The sequence below is a fragment of the Ziziphus jujuba genome, chromosome 12 (assembly GCF_031755915.1).
Source record: "Ziziphus jujuba cultivar Dongzao chromosome 12, ASM3175591v1".
Lineage (NCBI taxonomy): Eukaryota > Viridiplantae > Streptophyta > Magnoliopsida > Rosales > Rhamnaceae > Ziziphus > Ziziphus jujuba.
In genome coordinates, this window is record NC_083390.1 from 17,197,021 (window position 1) to 17,222,501 (window position 25,481).

Consider the following 25,481-nt stretch of genomic DNA (forward strand, 5'->3'; position numbering starts at 1 on the left):
TCTCTCTTTAACCTCCCGCCGGATGGTACTCGGAACACTGGGTATCATAGGACATCACTGGTATATATTATGGTGCGTGAAGTATTATTTTTCTGATATAAATTTCAAATCCTAAAGTTTTAAAGCCGTATTTAAATTAAATGTATTTAATTTGTTTTATCACCTATTTCCAATTAGTATTTTATAAAATGTATATATTCATATTTTACGTCACTTATTTTAAATTAATGGTTTAAAATGTATTATGCCATATTTTTATTATATAGATTGATTAAATATTTCAAAATGAATTTTATAATATATTTTTACTATTTATTTTACATGATTATTTGTAATTATTTAAATTATATTTTTGATACTATTTATTTTAGTTTATTAAATCAAATGTTACGAATTATGTATTGAATTTCACTTTTATATTATATTTATTTAATGCAAGTATTCTAAATTTATTTTATTATATTTTATTCGTATTTGGATTATTTAAATTTTTATTAAATTAATTATTCTTTGATTTTTGGGGCATAAAATAGTGGATTTTGCGAAAATGTTTTAAAAGGGGAACTTTTCCAATAGAGTTAATGGTGAGGGTTTTGAGAGAAAATATTATTTCCGAATAAATTTTTATTTATTTACTTATTTATTCTTAATTAATCAAGTGAACTATGATTATCGTTACTATTATAATTATATAGTAGATAGAGTCACTCACTAAAATGATTAGCATCTCATATTTTTTTAAATCCATTTCCCTAGGTACAAAAATTGATAGACGTTCGTCCGAAGTGAGCTTGATCTTCGTTGCTGTCATATTTCGAGTTCTCTTTCTTTTCATTTATTTCTATTGTAATATTTCTTTCTATCCCTTGTTGTATAACTTTCATACTTAATTGTACCCAATGATATTCTGTATACTATATTGGATATATTTTATTAAATACTGCATTAGTTCTCTGTTTAATTTATGGAAGTGCTGATTATTGTCGAATTAAATTGTAGTAAAGTGGAGGAATAATGCAGTATATATATAGAAGCGTGTTTTCAGTGCAGGGAATTTATGGTAAGTCCAACCCGTAGGGGAGGTTCTGCCGGATTTTCCATTGGAAGGTCTGGTAGGGTTTCTCTGGGATCAGGACTTGTCTAGGGTTCCGGTGAGGGATCTTGGACAAGTCTTGATAGACAACCCCTATAAAATTGTGATGACCACTGTGGGTGGATGTGAGATATCGGTAGGCTATTTTGTATCGAATCCCACATTGTCCAGTAGTGGATCAGGGGAAAATTTAAATGTAATGATAGTCACTATCATAACACCAAAGCGTTTTCAAAGTAGTTGGCTTCAGTGCTTGAAAGAACTCCTAACTTAAACGTGCTTAAGTGAGCTCATATGAGAGCAATCTTATGATGGGTGACCTCCTGGGAAACTTTAAATAAAAAATTTCATACTGAGCCGAAAGCATACTAGTGACCAACATAGGTAGGTGCGGAGTACTAACAGCTACCTGGTGTCTACTCCTAATATCGACAGAGAGTGACAGGTAGCCAGTAGAGGTGGAATATCATAAATGGTAATCAGAGTTTGTACTTTGCCGAAAGCATACTAGTGACCAACATAGGTAGGTGCGGAGTACTAACAAGCTACCTGGTGTCTACTCCCACTTCACTCGGGTATGGATCAAGGAATATTCAACAAAACACTTGTTCTTAATCATTTCCAACACAATCCAACTAAAACTAAATGATTTTTTTTTTTTTTTTATATTTCAATAGATATTAACCCCACAAACCATAACCCCCTAAAAAGAGAGATAGAATAAAAAATAAGAGAAAAATTAATATATATAGATATATATATATATATACACACAACAAAAATCCCTAACCTAACCACACAAGTATCAATTTCTAAGTGGAACGACCGAAAGCAACTCACAAATTTCAATGCGAAAACCATTCAAATAAATTTTCCTCTCCATTTTTTGTTCTTAATTTAAAAAAAAAAACAATCTTAAAAATTTCGAATTTCATGCTTTTTCTTTAAAAAAAAAAAAAAAAATCATATGATGAACTTCAGCAAGGACAAGATAATCATTCACTTGCCCTTTTTTGAAATCCACCTTCAATTTCTCCCGACACGAACAAAAACAGAATCAAACCCTTCCCTTCCATTTTTCCAAACGTAAAACAACAGCTTCCTCCCCTCACCCCACAGAAAGGCATGACTAATTGATATTCTGTTTGGGTGTTTTATTTATTTATTTATTTTCCCTTAAAAGGGTTAGGTTAGGGGATCTTTGGGGAAAGTGGAGAGAATTTTTGCACTAAAGAGGTTAGCCAAGAGAAAAGTTCGTGTGAGGCATTGCAAAGCTTGTTGAAGAAGCTTCGCATGTTTATTGAAGTTTCTAACCATATGTCAAATCTCTGCGTGTTTATGAATGCATTTACCCATTTACTCTTTATCTCATTAAATATAATGAAAACTAGCTTACGACAAGATGTGTTTCTAAAATTAACTTTTTCAAACTTTTATGTATAATTTAAAATTAAGGTCAATCTCGGGATGTATTTAGTACTTTCTTTTTGGGGTCAGAACAGGGGAATTTTATTATTTATGCATGCAAGTTTATAATTATTTAGTTCAATGAAGGACTATTTTCAATTGTCCTTCCCAAATATTGTGCTACGTAATATATAATATAATAATGACTAATTCTACAATTTTTAGCTGGCATAGTAAGATAAATAACAAATGAGTATAACTAAGAAAATTAATATATCTGGTAAAAGTTTGTATAGCATTTATGATCCAAATCCCAATTGAAAAAGCATAAAATTTCCCATTCCATTTTAAAAATAAAAAATAAAAAAATTTCTCATTCCCACTTGCCCCTAATCTCATGGGTGTGCTTAAAATCATAAGTCAACACAACACTTCCATCAATTCTCTTCAGCACAAACCTCTCCATCAACAAATAGCAACCAAATTTACTCCATCCACCTTTACCTCCAAACTCTTCTCTCCTCTCCACCCTTACTCGTTTTTCCTTACCTCCAGCAACCAATCCCACTCTTTCTTGCTCCCATTTCATTCTCTCAACAATCAACACACTCAATCCCACTCTCTGTTCTGCTCCCATATCATTACAACTCTTAAACCACATCACCCCATTTTCAATACCATTTCTCCTCTCCCAAACAGCTTTCCTTCCACCAACGCAGACCTCCTCTCTTTCAACAAACACATCTACGGAAACCACATCTTTCCGGTCATTCTTAATATTTTCGCATGCATAGATCTTGCTCCATCTCTGCTCAAGTGTCATTTCGTAGAACATGGACATCTTAATCTGGTCCTTAAACTTCATTTCTTCATGCACAAACATGAAAGGGCAATACCATTTTCCAACAACCATGGCTTCAGAGCTTTCGTTGGACAACGAGAAGTTGAAATCTGGAAAACTCGCTCGCAGAGAAGAGTTCAGGCCTAGTGCTTCATCTAATTGGTAATTTCGCGGTGTGCGCTTGTAAACCGTCCAGTATTTTCTTCTCAAGAAGAGAGGAGGAAACCCATCTTGAGCAATAGCTGTATAGCCACGACGATTCTTTTGAATTATCTCCACTTGCTGATTAATATCTGTTGGATCCAAAGGCCTTGGTTTGAGATCTTGGATATAAGGGAGCCAACAGCAAGTTCCCATATCATCTTCTTTTGAATTTGTGCATGCTTTGCTACAAAAATAAATTAACAACTTAACGGGAGGCAGATTAATTTAAAAAATAAACTGCATTTTGGAATATGAAATCTATGTGCAATCTTCTTATTTTTGTGCCTATTAGTATAAATACTTGAAACTGTCTTATTACAAATTAGTGTTACAATAATGCTGTACACATAGTCTAGGATAGCCCAAAAACAAAGCCATTATTTCCTCAGCAATGATTGTAGTTTTGAACCTCAATATGCTATTGAAACCATATTGGATGCCAAATGTTATTACAAAACAAGTTGGTAAGCAAATTTGGTATTTATAGCAGTTTTGCTATTATTATATATTACCATGAATCAATCTTTTATGGCCGCAGTGTTCATTTGTCTAAATTGGGCCTAGGCTTGAATTATTGTTAAAATTAGACATAATAATATGGCAAGAAAGTATATATCCAGCTGATTAGTATCTGTACGTAGCAATTCTTTTGCCATTACAGGAAGAAAATGATAATAAGCTAATTAATTTTCCAATCTCCAAAATAAAAATTCCTCAAAATAGCCTACATATCTGGGAGGGCAAAGACCTGTTACTCTGCTTTATTGATACACAAAGTCCAACAGGGTTAACATTGTAACTACGTACCTCTTTGATTAGCAAGCATATCACAATGCAATCAAGCAAGCCATATTCATGTATTATGTATGTTGATAATCAAATCAATATATAGTAGCCAATGATTCTGAAGATCATGCAAATCATGATGAAAAGCTATTTTGTTAGAACAGAAAAACATTAAATCTTTTTGCAAGTTCAACTCGTTGACTTTGGAAAGTGGAAAGAAATTTAAACGAGTTAATGAAATTAGTTTATGAAATCATGGAAAGCTAACGTTAAACCATTTCTTTGTCCTAGTTATCTAATTAGTCAGAGGCCGAAGAAATATAAATCAAACCAAAGTCTGATTCTGAAGAGAAAAATATGCACATATATATATATATATATAGATATTATATAAACGTACCCTTTATGCCTCCCTTTTTGTCGGATCACATAGTATCGATTAGAAGCCAGTGGCTGATTGAGAACTGGAATGAAAGCAACATGGTCATAATAAGTTCTTCTGCTTTTTCCAGCGCCTATTGAATATGAAACCGTCAGATCCTTGTTCTGTGGAAATGGAAGACCCCTAATGCAGTTGTCGATGCACAATCCGCAACAAGTCGTAGTCTCAGATTCTTCGTCGCAGATGACAAGATAACCTGAATTTGGACCCTCCGGTGGTGGCAACAACAGAGACTCAGGAGACTTTCTGTACAAAGAAAGAGGCCTTGTAACATACATTTTCTCTCCGTCTTTCGTGTGTGTGTATTTTATTTTCCCTCTTTCTCTATATATGTACTTATTTGCCCTTCGAATAATTAAAAAAATGAAGCTGGATCATAACATTTAAGAATAAACAATGTGTTCAGATTATCATAATCGATATTACAAATTGCGTTGGACTATGATAAATTTAGAATTAGCATTTTCAAACTTCATAGAACCTGCTAGAAATGTTATGATTGAGCCAGCTCAAACTGTCGGTGTTAAGTTAATCCATTTATATGTCATATTAAAATCCAACAAAAATAGATATCTATATATATACATATTTTTATGATGAGATTGACCGAGACAAAACTCAAACTACCAAACACTTTTATTTACCAAAAAAAAAAAAAAAAAACTACCAAACACTTTTTATTATAGGGGGAGAGAGGATGATTCTAACCCAATTCGATCTACAATTTTGTGCAAAGCTTTAATCAGCTGTTGATATTTAATTTGCAGGTTGCAATGGTGAATATAAGAAAGAGGAGATCTGGAGATGTGGAGCTCCTCTTTTTGACTTAATATTCAGGATCCAAACAAATAACTCGTTTGGTAAAACTGTCATTTGAATCCAATCTAGTCCATTACAACTGATAGTTTCTGAAGGTATTTTATAGATTGTAAGGAATTAATAAGGATTGACTTTATATTAATTTCAAAATTTTCCAAAATAATTGCTGCCAAAAATACATCTAGAAACTGCTAATTAATATAAATTGCTAACTAGCACGAATAAGATAATAATCATTGAGTACAAAATGCAATAACAACTTTAAAACTGAAAACCAAAAAATACATCCAGAAACTGCTAATTAATATAAATTGCTAACTAGCACAAACAAGATAATAATCATTAAGTACAAAATGCAATAACAACTTTAAAAATGAAAGTCAACAAAATTAATTTTGTTTTAATTTATATATTTAATGATAATGCATAGGATAATAACCCACTGATATTTGTCATACTTGTGTTAAATAATAATAAAAAAAAAGTATTTAACTAAATCTATATACAAAATTTAACATTCTGACTTAAATTTTATTTACAAAATATCCCAGAATTTTAAATTTTTTTTTTTTTTTTTTTTTTTTAGGTTTTTTATAAGATCAAACGGCGTGAAGGCTGTTAATGACAATGGCTATTGCCATCCCAATTGCCCTTGATGGGCGGCTTTAGAGACACTTTATAGACTTTACCATATTTTCTCCTTGTTGCCTCTAGTAGATGGTACGAATAACAAACAATATGGTTCTGCAAATCTTATGCAACAACGTTTTTAAGAGCTAGCCTTTCTGTGAAAAGTAAGAATTGTGCGCAAAATACCAATAAATGGATAAAAATTGAGAAAAACTTATAATATTATAACAAACAAACCTAAAGCCATCTGTATATAGGCGATTATAACTTAAAACGCTAAAATAATTCAAAAATAAATAAATAATTAAAAAAAGGAAAAAACTATCCTAATTTTCTAGACTAATTATTAATAAATTAAAATAAATAAGATAATATTTCCTAATTTCCTAATTATTACCAATATTTACCTAAATACTATATATATATATATATGATGTTTTATATAACAATCACGACAAAAATATTTGTAATTACTTAGGTAAGTATTATATAGAAAATAATAATGGTATACATAATTTTGCCACAAAAAAAAGTTACATAAATAATGTAATTTTATTTTATTGTTGGAAAAAATTTAAGATATCTTTTTTAGAATATAATTGTTAAACATGGCAAAGTAGGATTACTAGTTAAAATATATTATTTGATTTTATTTTTTTTTATCCAAAAAACCAATACATTTGTATATAAATTAGTAAGTACTACATTTCAACTGTTTAAAATTTCGGTGTACAATATTTTAGCTATTGGTGTTCTATATTATCTTATTTTGGTATTTTTTTTATTCTTTCATATTTTAAATTTGGTTATTAAGGTTTTTCTACTTTTTATTATTTAATTTTAATTTATTTTTCTTTTCTATTTGACGGATCACAATCATTATCATCGAAATCATGAGTATGGACGTGAACCATGCCATGGATTTTTGGTTGAATATGATGAATCTCATAATGAAGTTGACAATGCTGAATTAATATATGTTGCAGAAACTGATCCAAAAAAATAAAAAAATGTGTGAGAAAGATTTCTAAATGATTGTTGATTCACTTTTATGTATCGAATTTTTTCAAAATAACGGAGGATAAGAATATGAAAAGGAAAAAACATAAGAAATTCTTTAGATCGAGAGTATGTAAGAAAAAATGAGACTATATTTTAACAATCAGGTGTTACTAGAATTTTCGAAATTTGTAACAACTATATTTAACAAGAAGCAGCGTATGTAGATTACATGTTTATCCTAGACAATTTAGTTTTTTTTTTTTCCCTTATAATGTTTCTTCTTCTATTTTTTTTTTTTTTTTTTTTTGTGTTTTAGAGTCTATTGCTTTTGAAAAAAACAATGCTTTAATTTTTATTTGGATTGAAATAAAAATAATGGTTTTAATTTATTTACTAATTTTTTTTATGTTTCTAATTTATTTTACTCTGAATGTTTCTAAGAATCCAATGTTTTCCAATTTACATTGCCATGAATGTTTCCAATAATCAAATGTTTTATAATATTATATTTTATCTTTTTTTTTTTTGGTAATAATATTTATATCAAATAAATATGGTAAAATAAATTTTATATTTTTGAATTTAAAAACATGTTTAGCAAAATATTTGAAAATATTCCCCAAAAAATAGCAAAATTGTGTTTGATAAGTATTAAGCGTGATATAATATATGGGAAAAAAATTTTCAATTACTTCATAAATATTAATTAAATATCATTTATATACAGTTAATATTATAATTGTTAATTAGGTTGTATTTAATTTCATTTGGATTTTTAAATATAGAAAAAATGAATATAAAGATAGCTAATTATTTGGGGCATGTTGGTTTAAAACACTCAAATTATGTTTTTTCCTCCTAAACACCCAAATCATGATTTTTAAATAGTAATAATAATTTTGAAAATTAATTGAATAATTAAAGAAGCCTGAATAAAATTTTTATTTTTATTTTTTAAGAAGTAATAAATGAATTTGAATAAGGCAAATAATACTCTTTTGAAATAAGAATTACTTTTTAGAGCAAAATAAAGCTTGAATAAGGCTAATTATTTATTTTGGAAATAAAATTTTTTTTTCTTGAACGAGTGAGGGCATAAATAAAGTTATATTCATAATATTCAGATTGATAAAGATGGTGGCCATACATGATCATTTTTCAAATTGATTCAAATAATGAAGGAAAAAATTTTAATTTGGACTAATGGCTGGATTTTAGGAATTAGAGAAAATTTGCATTTATCAATCAAAAAAATATTTGTGTCCTTATCAAATTTTGAAGGTTATCTTCTATAAATAGATAATACAATAAATGATCTTTTAACTCTCAATCAATCAAACATACGACTATTGAATAATTTTTTTCATTAATTAAATTTATATTATAATATTATTTTATTTTTTGAAAAAGTTATTGTTATTTTTTCATTGTTTTAGTTAGTTGACTAAATTTATATTTAAAGTCATTATTGTTATAAGGCATTTAAGAATCTTTAATTTGTTTGTTCTCTATAAATTAGTACAATCATATGATTTTTGTCAAATTTATTTTGCATAATTGTTATTATTTTATTCTCATATTTCTTCATTTATCTAATTGAATTTAGTGAAGCACACTTGCACCAATTAAAAGAGATGTCCAAATTGTTTGATTTTTGTAAAACTACCGAATAATATCAATGAAAATTATAAATTTAATAACAAATTTAGGATTTAGTCTTTACTGATAAAAATAATATAATTGATTAATTTGTTAATTTGATTTGAATTGAATATAATTATTTATCATAGATTATTTTTGAAATCATTTATTGTAGTTACACATATCGTACATTACACGAGATCGATAGTAGTAAATAAAATAAAATGATATACGTAAATACTAATAAATAATATTTTACTATAAATGATATACATAAAATATATATTATATTTTGCTGCTACATCAAATAGTTTTTTTTAATGAGGTGATAGGTTGGGAATGAAAATATAATATGTAACAGAAAAATACCAGTAGTCGGTCATTCCCACTTGGATCTAATATGGTGGGTGTGCTTGAAATCATAAGTCAACGCAACGGTTCCATCAATTCTTTTCAACACAAACCTCTCCACCAGCAAATAGCAGCCAAACTTACTCCACCCACCTTTTCTTCCAAACTCTTCTTTTCTCTCCACCCTCATAATATGTTTTTCATGAATCCCACCATTAACAAACCCCACTCTTTCTTGCTCCCATTTCATTCTCTCAACAATCAACGTGCGCAAGCCCACTTTTAATTCTTTTTCCACCACGTTACGAGCACAAATACTCTTAAACCATATCACCCCATTTCCCATACCGTTTTTATTCTCCCAAACAGCTTTCTTTCCACCAACACAAACCTCCTCTTTCTCAATAAAAACATCCACAAAAACCACATTGTTTTGGTCATTCTCAGTATTATCACATCCATAGATCTTATTCCATCTCTGCTCAAGCGTCATTTCATAGAACATGGACATCTTCATCTGGTCCTTTAACTTCATTTTTTCATGCACAAACATGAAAGGACAATACCATTTCCCCACTACCACGGCTTCAGAGCTTTCTCGCGACAGCGAGAAGTTGAAGTCAGGAAGATTGGCTCGAAGAGAAGAGTTGAGGCCTGGAGCGTCATCTAACTGGTAATTTCGTGATGCGCGCTTGTAAACCGTCCAATATTTTCTTCTCAAGAAAAGAGGAGGAAACCCGTCTGGAGCAATGGAGTTAGCTGTATATCCTCGTTGCTTCTTTTGAATTATCTCCATTTGCTGGTCAATGTCTGTTGGATCCAATGGTCTTGGTCTGATATCTTGGATATAAGGGTACCAACAGCAAGTTCTCATATCATCTTTTTTTGAATTTGTGCATGCTTTCCTGCAAAATTAAATTAAGAAACCAAAGGGAAGCAAATTTTGAAAATAAAATGGACTTTAGAATTTGAAATCTTTTGTATTATATTCTTATTTACATGCCAACTAATGTAAATACTTGAAACTGTCTTCCTAGAAATTAATGTTATAATAATGTTGTAGGAATCGTCTAAGATAACCTAGTGGTGATGCCACTATTTCCTTGGGTTTCAAATCCCAATATGCTATGGACACCATGTTGTATAACAAATGATGTGGTAAAATAAGTTGGTAAACAAATTGGTACTTGTAACATTATTGCCTAGGCCAGAAGTATTGTCATGATTATAGTAGCACTTTGTTTGCCATTGAAATTGATAATCCATTGTATCTATATTGTTTAAATTGTTAAACTGTTACGCTTGTCACTATCCCTTATATTGTTATTTGTATCGCATATGGTTAGTTTTAGATATACATAGCTTAGGGATACTTATCTGTATCATTCGATGTACACTTATGTTGTATAAATACTTGGTTTTATTTAATAATAAGATGGAGCTTTTTCATGCGTCTCACAGTCCTATATGGTATCAGAGAAACAAAAACTATAAGGAGTCTATTTTCTTTTCTTCTTCTTCTTCTTCTTCTTCTTTTTCCTTCTTTCTTTTCTTGGTTTCTTTTTGTTTTTTGTTTTTTGTTTTTTTGTTTTTTGTTTATTGTTTTTTTTGTTTTTTTTGTTTTTTTGTTTTTTTGTTTTTTTGTTTTTTTGTTTTTTTGTTTTTTTGTTTTTTGTTTTTTGTTTTTTGTTTTTTGTTTTTTTGTTTTTGTTTTTTGTTTTTTGTTTTTTATTTTTTGTTTTTTGTCTCTTTTCAGTCAGTGTACTTCACAATCAGTTTTGAAGAACTGTATGAAATACTTATGGAGTATACCAACTATAATAAACGGAATGAAATCAAAATTGATGACTATTCAATCATGGCTCATGGAGTTAACAAGTTCCTTTAAAAAATACCAAGTCTTGATCCAATGGTCCAAGATTTTTAGCATCGATTCCTCTACATCATGTCGTACAACTCAAGCCAATACTTCCAGTGGATATGGAGGTCACTCTCAACTATGTGTACAACAATGGCACTCAACCAAGTATTATCATTCATTTAAACAACAACAGACATAAATTCCTACATATCAACAACCATGGACTCCCTCTCCACATGCCTTTCATTCTAGTTCTATCCTAGGACCCGGTCCTTAGCCACCATTAGTCCCTCAACCAAGTCTTTGACTCAAGAGCATCTTGTCATGTGGCACAAGACATCCAAAATCTCTTACTCCACTATGAATATGATGGTACTAATGAGATTGCAGTTGGTAACAGTAACATACTTCAAATTACTCGTATTGGCTCAACATGTCTATCATTTCCATTTAATACTTTTCATTTATCCAATGTGCTTTGTGTTCCAAAAATGACCAAAGACTTACTTTTTATATTATAATTTTGTCAAACAAATAAAACCTCTATATTTCTTACCATCTTGTTACCTTATGAAGAATCTTCGGACAAGGACAGTACTCCTCAAAGGACCATTTAACAATGGAATTTATGAATGGCTAGTGGCTGGATAGTCCAAAACCACTCCAACTATCTATAATAGTACAAAAAAAGCCTTTAGGATTAGTATCAAAGGCCTAGCCACCCATCTGATAAAGTTCTCTATCACATAGTGTTTGCTTACTTCATTTCGATCTCATAATAAATCATATAGACTTCCTTTTGGTGTGTCATCCATGTCTAGCACTCAACCTTTGCTATTAGTTTACTCGGATATTTGGAGTCCTGATTCTATTACTTCCTATGATGGTTTTAAATTTTATGCAATATTTGAAGATCATTATACATAGTACACTTGGTTATTTCCTATTTTTAATAAATCATATATTGTTTCAATATTTATTAAATTCATAAAAATTGTGGGAAAATCTTTTCAACCACCTCTATTTTGTTCTATTATGATATTGGAGCACAATTTTTCAAGCTGTAATAATTTTTCCAAGACAATAGGATAAGTCATTTTTTAATCACTCAAAACACTCCTTAGTAAAATAGTTATGCTGAGCGACATCATAAACATATCCATGAAACTAGTGTGGCTATGATGTCTCAAGCAAGCATACCACAATAATGTTGACAACTTATTTAATTAACAACCTTACAACACGCACTCTAAATGACATATCACCTTTTCAAAAAGCTATTTCAAAAACCCCCTAACTAGAACAAATTAAACTATTTGGATGTTTATGTTATCAATGACTAAAACCACATTCAGACAGCAAATCTGATTCTCAATTAACACCTAGTGTCTATATTAGCCCTTTCCAATCTCAAAGTAGGTTCAAGTGTATGACCCACCATCAGATAGCCATACCTATCTGGACATGTCGTCTACATAGAGTCTATTTTTTCGCTCATAAGTTTATCTTTTACTTCTAATATTCCCAACTTACATCTGATTCACACATTCCCACACCACACACATAAAGTCCATGCATAAATTCCTTCCATTTAAGAAACCTACCAAATTTGTACCGCTCACAACTTCATGTGATGTACACATCACCTCACCTAACCTAATTCTCTAGTCCTTATCTTGTAATAAATCTACCTTTTTCTCACATATCATGTGCAAGACCATTCTTACTCTCTTCTCCAAAATTTGTTGCTGGTCCATCACAATTCTTGTCATGGGGTCCACTAAGTGAACAAGCTGCACTTGATCAAGGGCATCCAACCACAAACTAGATGTTTGCTATTGAATCACCAAAATCACCCTCTTAAGCACATACTCATGCAATGAGAGAGAGTTCTCTCAACCAAATTTTCAAGCTCAAATTGGTGCCGAATTTCTTTACTAGCACCATCCACAATGCCTTGCTACACAGTCACATTTGGGACTTTGTCCACCATAACCTGGTCAGAATCTAGCGGGTTGTAAATGAGTGTTCAAAATTAAACACAATCCTAATGGCATTGTTAGCAAATAAAAAGCTTGCTTGGTAGCCAAAAGTTTTGATCAAAGGCCATGTATAGATTACGTTGATACCTTCAGTCCTATAAATGAACTTGTTACGATTTATGTTGTTCAATGCATTGCGCTATCTTAGAATTAGAGAATTCAACAACTAGATGTAAACAACTTTTTTTTGAGTGACATATTGTCAGAAGAAGTCTCTATGTCTCAACCAACAGGGCTTGTTAATCCAATTAAACCAAACCGTGTTTATCAATTAAAGAAGACCAATCATTACCTTAATAGGCTCCAAGACTTGATCCTTGGTTTACCAAGCTCAAGGAATTTCTTCTCTCTTATGGATTTAAAACTTCATATATAGACACATCTTTATTTGTCTACATCCACAATGGACATTCTATGCCTCTTTGTGTACAAAGATGACATAATCTTGAGAGGCAACAATGATTCATGAAGGACAAAGTTAGTGGCATATCTATTTGCTTAACTCTCCTTAAAGGATTTGGATGCTTTAAGTTATTTCCTTGGTATAGAGGTTATTCCTATAAAAACAAGGCTCTTCTTGCCCCAGGACAAATACATCTTTGATCTGCTGAAACTTATAAAAATGTTAAAAGCTAAAGAAATCACAACGACCATATCTTCCCTTATTTCTCTCTCCTTCATCGATGACAAATATGATACCCTACCTACATTGGCAAACCTATCACTCTCTGCCTCAGTTTCTCTCTCCTTTATTGATGACAACTGTAACACCCTACCTCCTGGGTTTCTCTCTCCTTCACCAACGACAACTATAATATCTTACCTCTACTAGTGAACCTGTCACTCTCTGCTTGGGAAGGTTAGAGGCACTACACTTGGTATAGGGCACTTGGTATGAGGTTTTTGTGTAGAGCTTCCTAGAAAGTCATCCATTCTAGGATTTTTCTCGCTTGAGCACGTTTAATTTCAGAGTTCTTTTGAACCCTGAAGCTAACCGTTCTAAAAAGATCTAGGCATTATAAGAGTTACTATTATTACATTTGAATTATCCTCTAATCTACATCATTGGATACCAGATAGCCTTCCAGTACCCCTCACCGGCCCACATTAGTCCTCATAATCCTTAGGGCCTAACGTCCCGACCAGCACACTTTCTACTGGGTACAAGCTTTAATACCATTTATAACAACTTGTCTCAACTGGCGGATCTATTACTCTCTACCGATATTGTCCCCAATTTAGCCACCGCACTTGTTAAGGATTTTTTATGCAGAGTTTTCTAAAAGGTCACCCATCCTGGGATTATTCTTGTTGGAGCATGCTTAATTTTAAAGTTTTTTTTAACCCTAGAGCCAACTACTACAAAAGAGTCTCGATGTTATGAGAGTGACCATTATTACATTTAAATCATCTCATGATCTACACCGGGGCAATATGAGATTATATACCAAGTAGCCTGCTACTGCCTATACCTGCCCACACCGATCATTATAGTAACCCTCTTGCTTCTCTCATAGAGTACAAAAAAGTAGTTAGTACTCTTCAATATTTATCCTTAACAAGGATGAACATTGTTTTTTATGTGAACAAATTTTTCCAATTCATACACAAAACCACAAATGTGCAATGGACAATTGTGAAAAGTCTTTTCTGGCATATAAAAGTTATTCATTGCCTTGGCTTATTCTGTCTTTGTCATGCACCCTTAGCACTCCATGAATTCTCAGATGCAGACTAGGTCAGTAACAAGGATGACTACACTTCTACCATAACCTATGCTCTTTTTCTGGGCAGCAACCATGTTTCTTGGACTTCTCACGAGAAAAAGTCAATATCTCGATCATCAATTGAAGCCAAATACTGAGAAGTTGCTCATACAACATTTGAGCTTTTCTAGCTCATGTAACTATTTTGTAACTTAGTGTTCAATCAACAATTAAGGCTACTATGTATTGTGACAACATTAGGACCTGGTGTTCAATCAACGATTAAAGCTACTATGTATTTTGACAACATTAGGACAATGTATGTGTGTGCCAATCCTAAGTTTCACTCCAGAATGAAACATATGCACATTGATTTGTATTTTATGAGCAATGAGGTTGCTGTTGGATCCATTTGTGTATTTCATATCTCCACCAACAATCAACTAGCTGATGTTATTACTTAACACATGTCAAGGTAGCAACGACTTCACTCACTTAGGTCTAAGATTGGTGTTCTTACAAGAACCACCATCTTGAGGGGGCATCATTAGCCATTGTAATCTATATTGTTTAAATTGTTACATGGATAGGTCATCACTATCTATTGTATTGTTATTTGTACCACATGGGGTTCGTTTTAGATATACTTAGCTTAGGAGTACTTATATGTATCATTCGTTGTGCATTAGGATGTATAATAAATACTTGGTTTTGTTCAATAATAAGATTTGAGTTTTTTCCATATTCACAAAAAAATAATAATAATAATAATAATTGACCTTTTTCCATACATCTTAAAGTCCTATAAAAAGAAGAAATGCAACATGATAAGTAATTTTCTAACCTCCTTTTTTTTTTTTTTTTTTTGGGTCTAATAATTGGCTTGTGTATTTGGGAGGGTCACGGCTTACTCGGCTTTGTTAACACACAAAGTCCAACAAGGTTAATATAGTAATTACCTCATTGCTTTCTAACTAGTAAGCATAACATAATGCAATCAAGCAAATATGTTAATATTATATACATAAAAATGATCTGATAAAGGCCTTATAGAGAAGAAAGAGATAGTATTATCAAATCAGTAGTAGCCTATGATTTTGAAGCTCATGTAAATCATGATGAAAAGCTATTTTGTTAGAACATTAAGTCTTTCTGCGTATTCAACGCGCTGACTTTGTGAAGTGAAAAGAAAGTAAAATGAATATTAATGAACTTAGCTTTGTTTATAAATCATTTTGGAAATCTAAAATTAACCATTTCTACTTTCTGTTTATCTAATTAATACTCATGGAGGCTTAAGAAATAGTAAGAAAAAATCAAACTAATGTTTGATTGTGAAAAGAAAATATGCATATCTATTATGTAAACAAACATACCCTTTATGCCTTCCTTTTCGACGAATCACATAGTAACGATTAGAAGCAAGTGGCTGATTAATAACTGGAATGAAAGCAACATGGTCATAATAAGTTCTTCTGCTACTTCCAGCACCTGTGGAATATGAAACCATCAGATCCTTATTCTGTGGAAAGGGGAGACTCCTTATCCAGTTGTCCGTGCACAATCCACAACAAGTTGTAGTCTTGGATTCTTCATCGAAGATGACAAGATAACCAGAATTCGGACCCTCCGCTGGTGGCAACAACAGAGACTCAGGAGACCTTCTGTACAAAGAAAGAGGCCTTGTAACATACATTTTCTCTTTTCTTTTTTTTCTTTTTTTTTTTTTTTTTTTTGGTATTTTATTTTCCCTCTTCATCTACATATGTTCTTATTTGCCCTTTGAATAATACAAAAATGAAGCTGAATCATAAGATTTAATAATAATTGTTGGAATACGTGCCATGTCATCTTCTAGCTGGCAGATTTTTTATTCTGGTTTGCGTTGGTTTTAAGCAGGTGAGCTATTTATTTTTTATTGAGTGAAATGGTAATCTGGTTCTTCGCTCTATTACAGAGTTGCTGCTTCTGTTGTAAGCTAACGAAAGTAATACACACTTAAAGCTTCTTTTTCTCTCTTTATCTTCTTTCTTTTTCTTTCTTTCTTAAAGTTTCTTAAAGACTTCTTTCTTATCTCTCTTTTCTTTCCAACCAAACAGTATCTTAAAACATATCAATAATTAATGTGTTCAGAATTATCATAATCAGTATTCCTTGCCTTGGACTGCGAGAACTTTAAATAATTAGCATTTTCAAACTTCTTGGAAGCGGCTATGAAGGTTTTGATTAAGCCAACTCAAACTCTAGGTGTTAAGTTACTCTGTTTATATATCATATTAAAATCCAACAAACATTTATACATACACATTTTTCTAATGTTATTGACCGAGACAAAACTCAAACTACCAAACACGGTTTTAGAGGGGGAGAGAGGAGGGTTCTAACGCAATTCTACAATTTTGTGATAAGCTTTTATTAGCTGTTGATATTTAATTGGTACGTTGCCAATGGAGAGTATAAGAAGACCCCTCCTTTTGCTTTATTTAGCATTCCGTATCCAAAAAACTCGTTTGGTAAAACAGTAAGTTGAATCCATTCTAGTCCGCTATAGAACAGATTCTGAAGGTATCAAAATTTTTAAACATTTATGGATTGTAAGCCATAAGGATTGGCTTTATATTATTTCTTAATTTTTTATAATAATTTCTTCCAAACATACATCTAGAACCTGCTAATTAATATAAATTGCTGGCTATAGCACAAAAAACATACTAATCATAGTGTACAAAATGCAATATAAAAATTAAAACCAACAAAACTAATTTTACTTTAATTTTTATATTGAATGATAATATATAATCCACTAATATTTGTGTAAAATAAAAAATGAAAAAAAAAAGGTTTTTAACTAAATCTATTAAAAAAAAAATAACTTTCTGACTTAAATTATATTTACAAAGTCACTGCCCCCTGTGGGGCGGCTTTAGAGACAACCTTTTTCTCTTTGTAGCAGTAGTAGGTGTATTGGACCAACAAACAATATGGTTCTGCAAATGTTGAACAACAATGTTGGTTAGAGCTACACTCTTTTTTTTTTTTTTGTGTGTGTGTGTGTGTGTGTGTGTAAGAGCAACTTATAGTACTACCTGTTAGTGAAAAGTAGGAATTAGACCATTCAATCTTTTTCCATCTTAGTCCAATCTATGATCTAAAGCATATAATGTTATCAGTAGTTTCTATATATGCAGCAAAGATGTACTCGTTTGGTTAGCTGTACTTTTTGTGCTTACGGGCTTTGCGAATGTATACTGTTTAGGGGGAAAAAAATAGAAAATCAGAGTTGAGAGAGTAAATTAAAGGTTTTACTTGTGTTCTTGTGAGTAACCAAACAGACTTTAGACAAAATGACTGCTTAGTGCATAGACTTTAATGATCCAAAAAAACCCTACTCTCCAATTAATCTTTTCATTAAACAGGGGTCGTCAATTTGACCAAAAAAAAAAAAAAAAAAGGTTTGTCGAAAGTGTCATATTGTTTTTGGAAAAATATATGGGTATTAATTAGCATAAATTACAAACAAATCGTTAGTGTTAGAACAAACAAATCTCGAATTAGGAATCCATTGAAAAAATCTTGAATTAGGATCATTTGTTTTCATACTTGTTCTACCATTGTTATTATAATGCCATCTCATTTAAAAAATTATAATAAAGAAACAAAATAAACTAAATAGAATAAGGGTAATAGTGATATAGTGAGCAAGTAAAAATATGAGCTCACGAATAATCGTGACTTAAAAATCAAAGATTTGTTGATTCTACAAAATACCACCAATTTGATAAAAACAATATTGAGAAAAACTCAAAATATTATTCATAAACAACTATCTTTTATAATTCCAAAGTCATACATAGAGGCAACATAAAAACATAAAAAAATAATAAGGATGATGATGATGATAATAAATTAAAATACTAAATTAATTAAAAAATAATTCAAAAAAAGGAAAATATTTTCTAATTGCCTAATTAGAACTAATATTTAAAATTAAACTTACATACTAATAAATAATATTTTAATATAAATGAAATACATTAAAATCAAATATATTATATTTTAAAAAAATGTTATTTGTTGCTGCCAAAGAACGATCATTAGTGGAATCTATATATCAAATGACAATTTGAATAATTATTATAAGATTCACTTTTAAAGTTTTAGTATCAAAACAATAAAATTAAATATTTCATATTAAAATTTATCACATAAACTGATAATGGTTATCAATAGTGACAAATAGCAAAAGTTTATATTTTGTCACCACATCATTTTTCCCTTTTTTAAAAAACAAACAAAAAAAGAATTGCCATTTTGAAATTGAAATGTTCCATTTCAAATAGAATAATATTTGCAATATTTTAATTGCCTTAATATCTGGCATTGTTAATTTCGTATGGTTGAATCAAACTTGAGATCAATGATCATTAAACTCCATGTGAGTCACCAGATAAAAAACTATTTGAATTATTCAAACAGTAAATTTTAATCCCTAGAAAATCAATATTATATGGAAATTGAGTTTCCCCATCATACTTTCTCATCGATTTTGGGTTAGCATAAAATTGACTGGATAATTCTCTTCCAAAGCACAAACCCAATAGAAAAAAATTCTGATTTGATGGTCGTATCCGATCATGTCAAATAACATCAAATAGATCCATAAATTGCATAATTTTTTCATGTTCAAACTCACCATAGATCTCTTTATCCCAAGCATGGAGATGTTTCCAAGGTGACATATCTCTATGCTGTGCAGGGCCGGCTCAAGGCATAGGCCACTAAGGCATATGTCTACGCCCCATTTTATTGGGGCTCCAAAAATATATTTTATATATTATATATACATATATATTTATTAAATAAAATATTATTATTAATTTATTTTGGAAATATAAGAAGTTGGATATTGTTAGGATTCTAAATTATTTTTAATTGATCATTTATTTATATAATTATTTTTATCTTTGGAAAAGAATACTAATAAAGTTTAATTAAAATTTTTTATATTTTATTTTTATAATTAATTAAATTGTAACGGTAAAAAAAAAATAAAAACACATATTAAATATTCATTCCTGTTTCTGCAGAGTTTATGCGTTTTTTTCTCTTGCTAACTTCTTTTATTCTCTTCTTATTCACTCATCTCTTCTCATTCACTCATCTTTCATATTTGTTTAATCTTTGATACTCAATATATATAATTGCAATTCTAATACAGAAGGTCCCAAAATTAAAGGTAAGTTTGTTGGTTTTTATTTATTTTAATGAATTTACATTCATTCTCCTCATATTATATATATATATATATATAAATATATATATTATTTTATATGAATTCATGATGTAGTTATTTACTAATCATTCTTATTGTTCTTATATATATATATATAGCTCACGGTTTTGTTCTGTATTTTGTGTTTTTATTTTTTTATATCTTTTATTCAACTAAATTGATTGGATTTGAATTCTTACATGGTGTTTTTAATTTGGGCCAATTATTCTCCTGCATGCTTATTTCAATTAATGTAAATAAAAGTTAATATTTGATTGTTCTTTTATTATATTCATGCAGATAATAGTGTCAGACTTTAAAGTATTATTAAATTGAAAGTACAAGGCATAAATCAGGTTTTATTGTTTTTTTAATTTTAAGCATTTTAATTTTGATAAAATATTAGAGATCTATATTTTCTATTTTTTGAATATAAATATGTATGCTATAAAATATGAATCTGGATATGCAAAACGTATGAAAAAAAGAAAAACAGAAGAATTTATTCAATCTCAAAAAGGAGCACTTAATAGGTTTGTTACTAATACTAAAAATCAAAACTCAAAAAAACCAATTGAAAATTCAAATGAAAAAACAATTGAATTTTCACTAGAAAATGATACTTTATTAGGACAAAAAGAAATTTGTCAAGAACTTTCTAATAATCATAAATCTAATTCACCAAATATTAATATTAACGAAGAAGATAATAATAATTTAGAAGAAGATGAATTAGTTGATCAAGAAGATAAAAATTTTAATGATATGATGAAACTATTGTTAAAAATATATATGATCCAGCACAATGGGAAAACATAAATACAAATTTAATAGATTTATTAGTTGAAAAAGGTCCAATTAGAGAAACTAATTTATGTTTTCCACATGATGAAAATTCTAGACACTTTTCTACTATTCATTACATTCAAAGATTACCAAATGGAGAAAAACATGATAGGAGATGGCTAGTATATTCAAAAGAATTAGATAAAGTATTTTGCTTTTGTTGTAAATTATTTAGTCAAAAATCAACTACAATTCAATTAGCAAACGAAGGATGTCAAGATTGGAAAAATCTTAGTGCCAAGCTTAAAAGTCGTGAAACAAGTAGTGAACATATTATAAATATGAATATTTGGTTTGATGTTGAAATGAGATTACTTAAAAATAAAACTATTGATCAAAATTTACAAGAAAAGATAAACAAGGAAAAAGAGCATTGGAGGAACGTAATAGTAAGAATTATTGTTGTAGTTAAAAATCTTGCAAAAAATAATTTGGCATTTCGTGGCATAAATAAGAAGATTTATCAAGATAACAATGGAAATTTTTTAAGTTTAATTGAAATGATTGCAGAATTTGATCCTATAATGTAAAAACACCTTAAACGTATTTAAAATGGTGAAATTCATAATCATCACCTTGGCCATAACATACAAAGTGAGTTAATAAATATATTAGGATTAGATATAAAAAATATTATAATTAAAAAAATAAAAGAAGCAAAATACTTTTCAATTATACTTGATTGTACCCCAAATATAAGTTATCAAGAACAAATGTCTCTTATATTAAGATGTGTAGATATTTCAACAAATCCAATCAAAATAGAGGAGTATTTTTTTAGAATTTTTAAAAGTAGATGATACATCAGGGGAAAATCTTTTTGATATGCTTATTAGTGTAATAAAAAATTTTGAACTCGATATAAATGATATAAGAGGACAAGGATATGATAATGGGTCTAATATGAAAGGTAAACAACAAGGCGTACAAAAAAGATTGTTAGATATAAACTCTAGAGCTTTTTATACACCATGTGGATGTCATAGTCTTAATTTAGTGCTTTGTGACATGGCTAATTCTTGTCCTAGTGCTATAACATTTTTTGGCGTGACACAACGTATATACTCATTATTTTCTTCTTCTACAAAAAGATGGAAAATTTTACAAGACCATGTTTCTAATTTAACTCTTAAACCATTGCCACAAACACGTTGGGAAAGTCGTCTTGAAAGTGTTAAAGCAATAAAATATCAAGCTCCACAAATAAGAGATGCTTTATATCAACTAGCAGAAGCTAGTGATGATCCTAAAACAAAAAGTGAAGCGATTTCATTAGCAACATATGAGATTGAAAATTTTGAATTTTTATTAGGTATGATTATTTGGTATGATATATTGTTTGCAATTAACACTGTTAGTAAATTTTTACAATATAAAGATATGGATATTGCCATTACATTAGATCAGCTAAAAGGTCTTATTTCATTTTTTAATAACTATAGAGAAAATGGGTTCACATCTGCTATGATTTGTGCTAAAGAGATTGCTAATGAAATGAATGTAGAACCAAAATTTCATGAAAAACGTGTAATTAGAAGAAAAAAAGAATTTGATGAGAATGAAACTAATGAGGTGAGACTTTCACTTGAAAAATCTTTTGAAATTAATTATTTCAATTATATAGTTGATCATGCCATTTCTTCACTTCAAATTAGGTTTGAACAGTTTAAGATATATGAAGATAATTTTGGTTTTTTGTATAATGTAGAAAAATTAAAATTGCTTGGTGATGATTTTCTAAAAGAAAAATGTTTGCATCTTGAAAATTTTTTAAAACATGACATGTTATCTAATATTGATGGTTTAAATTTATTTTCAGAACTAAAAGTTTTAAAAGAAATAATAAATCTTGAATTAAAAACAGCACTTGAGATATTAAATTTTATAAAAAAATTAAATTTTTTTCCTAATGCATGGATAGCTTATAGAATACTATTGAAAATTCTTGTTAGTATAGCTTCAGCAGAAAGAAGTTTTTCAAAATTAAAATTAATAAAATCTTATTTACACTCAATAATGTCTCAAAAAAGATTAAATAATTTGGCAATTTTATCAATTAAAAAGGATTTATTATCGAAACTTGAATATAAAAATTTAATTAGTAATTTTGCATCTCAAAAAGCTAAAAAATTAGATTTTATATAAAAATCTACTTTTTAAAGATTAATATTTAATTTTTTAAAAAAAATTAAAGCCCCAAATATTTTTTTCTGCCTAGGCCCTCAAAATTGCTTGAGAAGCCCTGATGCAGTGAGGAACATCCAATCAAGCTTTGATGCTCATTGATGTAGCCCAAAAGCACAAAATTATGATAAATCTCACAAATACATACAACAATAATTTAAGCTGTTGGTGAGTGGCTCTAATACCAATTATTGCAACATGAAACGCAGAAATACATACAATAATAATCTAATCTATTAATTTCGCTAGATTTAGACATTAGTTGCGCAGAATACCAAGAAATTGATTAAAATTACGAAAAACTCAAAATATTATTCATAAGCGATTATATTGTAAATTTCCAAAGCATTTAAGTATAAACTACATAAAAAAAATTAAAATACCAAAATAGTTCAAAAATAACAAAACAAAGGAAAAGATCTCCTCATTTCCTAATCAAACTAATTAACCATTAATAAATTAAAATAAATAAGATAATATCTCCTAATTTCCTAATTAAAGTTAATATTTAAACTTAAATATTAATAAATAATATTATACTATAAATGAAATTATTATATTTTGTTGGTAGATAATGTTTTCTAAATGAGGTGATAGAACGGAATTGGGAATATGGTACGGGACAGAAAGATCCCTGTGAATCTATTATTCCCACTTGGATCTAATTTGGTGGTGGTGCTTAAAATCATAAGTCAACACAACACTTCCATCAATTCTATTCAATACAAACCTCTCCACCAGCAAATAGCAGCCAAACTCTCCACCCACCTTTTCCTCAAAACTCTTTTTTTCTCTCCACCTTTATGACTTGTTTTTCTTCGACTACCCCACCATTAATGCATCCCACTCTTTCTTGCTCCCATTTCATTCTCTCAACAATCAACATGCCCAAGTCCACTCTTAATTCTTCTTCCACCACGTTATGATCATAAATACTTTTAAACCACATTACCCCAACTCACATACTGTTTCTATTCTCCCAACAGCTTTCTTTCCACCAACATAAGCCTGCCCCTTCTCAACAAACATATCCACAAAAAAGGCACCATTTTGATTGTCCTTGGTATTATCAAATCCATAGATCTTGTTTCGTCTCTGCTCAAGCGTCATTTCATAGAACATGGACATCTTCATCTAGTTCTTTACTTCAATTTTTCATGTACAAACATGAAAGAACAATATCATTTCCCAACTACCACGGCTTAAGAGCTTTCTTTCGATAGGGAGAAGTTGAAGTTTGGAAGGCTGGCTTGAAGAAGAAAAGAGATATAATTTGGTAAGATTCTTTGTTTGTGTTTAATTACAATTATTTATATATTCATTTACTTATTTATTTATTTATTTATTTATTTATCTATTCATTTAATAAGTTATTCATTTATTCATTTGTTTATTCATTTATGGTTGCTTGGATTTGGGCATACCACCTAGTATGGGTGTATAAAATATTGATTGTCCATTTTTAATTTAATGTGTGATATGCATATGTTGTTAGGGTTATGTTTGTTCGTATAGATATAAATATATATGTATATATAGATACATGTACATATATTTATTACTCATTTATATAATTTATACAATATTGTATAGTGAGTGGTTTTGTTTTTCTAAAATAATTTGGACATAATTAAATATTTTAATTATCATTATGTTAACTTTGAATTTTAATATGGTTTTCCCCAACATTGGTTCTGAGTGGATATATACATACATAATCTTATAATATATATACCTACCATGTTAAAATCAAATTTTATGATAAATATTGTATAACCTGCAAACAAAATTTATCATATATATATTTTTATTTTAACATGGTAGGTCTACATTATCAGATTATGTATGAGTGTATATTTATATGTGATTTGGCAAGATTATTTGATTTTGTATAACTATATTTATTTCTAGTGATAATTCTTTTATATAAATCACCATGTTTTCTAAATGATTTTCTTTCATTTATTTATTTATTTATTAATGGTTTTAAAATGGGATTATGAGAAATTAATGTTTTCATATTGATATATTTATTCATGATTATTTGGTTTTTAAATGCACTATTAGTACCAGTGTTTTCGATAATATATATTTTATTGATTTTAGCACGCAAGTTATATGTAGTCATCCTTTGTGCGCTAGAATGAGAAAATATAGGTAGATATTTTGTAGTAAAGGCATTAGTTGCCTTTCCCATAGCCAAAGGATGACAGGTTACATTTAGTCATCCTATGAGAGCTAAGATTAGCGAGGGTGGGTAGGTATTTTGTAGTAATGACATTAGCCACCTTCCCTTTAGCCATAGGATGATAAATTATTTAGCACCAACCTTTGGATGTTAAAATGGTCGCATG

At 29.6% G+C, this 25,481-nt stretch overlaps 2 protein-coding genes across 2 annotated transcripts; both read right to left on the minus strand.

Annotated features, from left to right (window-relative positions):
* Positions 1 to 2,792: 2,792 nt before the first annotated feature.
* Positions 2,793 to 5,252, minus strand: LOC107429108 (uncharacterized). The gene is made up of 2 exons (XM_016039756.4): positions 4,732 to 5,252; positions 2,793 to 3,729 (listed from the first exon to the last, which is right to left on the minus strand). The coding sequence occupies exons 1-2, from the start codon at positions 5,049 to 5,051 to the stop codon at positions 2,874 to 2,876; spliced, it is 1,176 nt and encodes a 391-aa protein (XP_015895242.3). The 5' UTR covers positions 5,052 to 5,252; the 3' UTR covers positions 2,793 to 2,873.
* A 3,843-nt stretch (positions 5,253 to 9,095) lies between these two features.
* LOC107429110 (uncharacterized) lies at positions 9,096 to 16,780 on the minus strand. The gene is made up of 2 exons (XM_016039758.4): positions 16,202 to 16,780; positions 9,096 to 10,121 (listed from the first exon to the last, which is right to left on the minus strand). Exons 1-2 carry the CDS (start codon positions 16,582 to 16,584, stop codon positions 9,245 to 9,247), a joined length of 1,260 nt encoding a protein of 419 aa, XP_015895244.3. The 5' UTR covers positions 16,585 to 16,780; the 3' UTR covers positions 9,096 to 9,244.
* Positions 16,781 to 25,481: the final 8,701 nt, after the last annotated feature.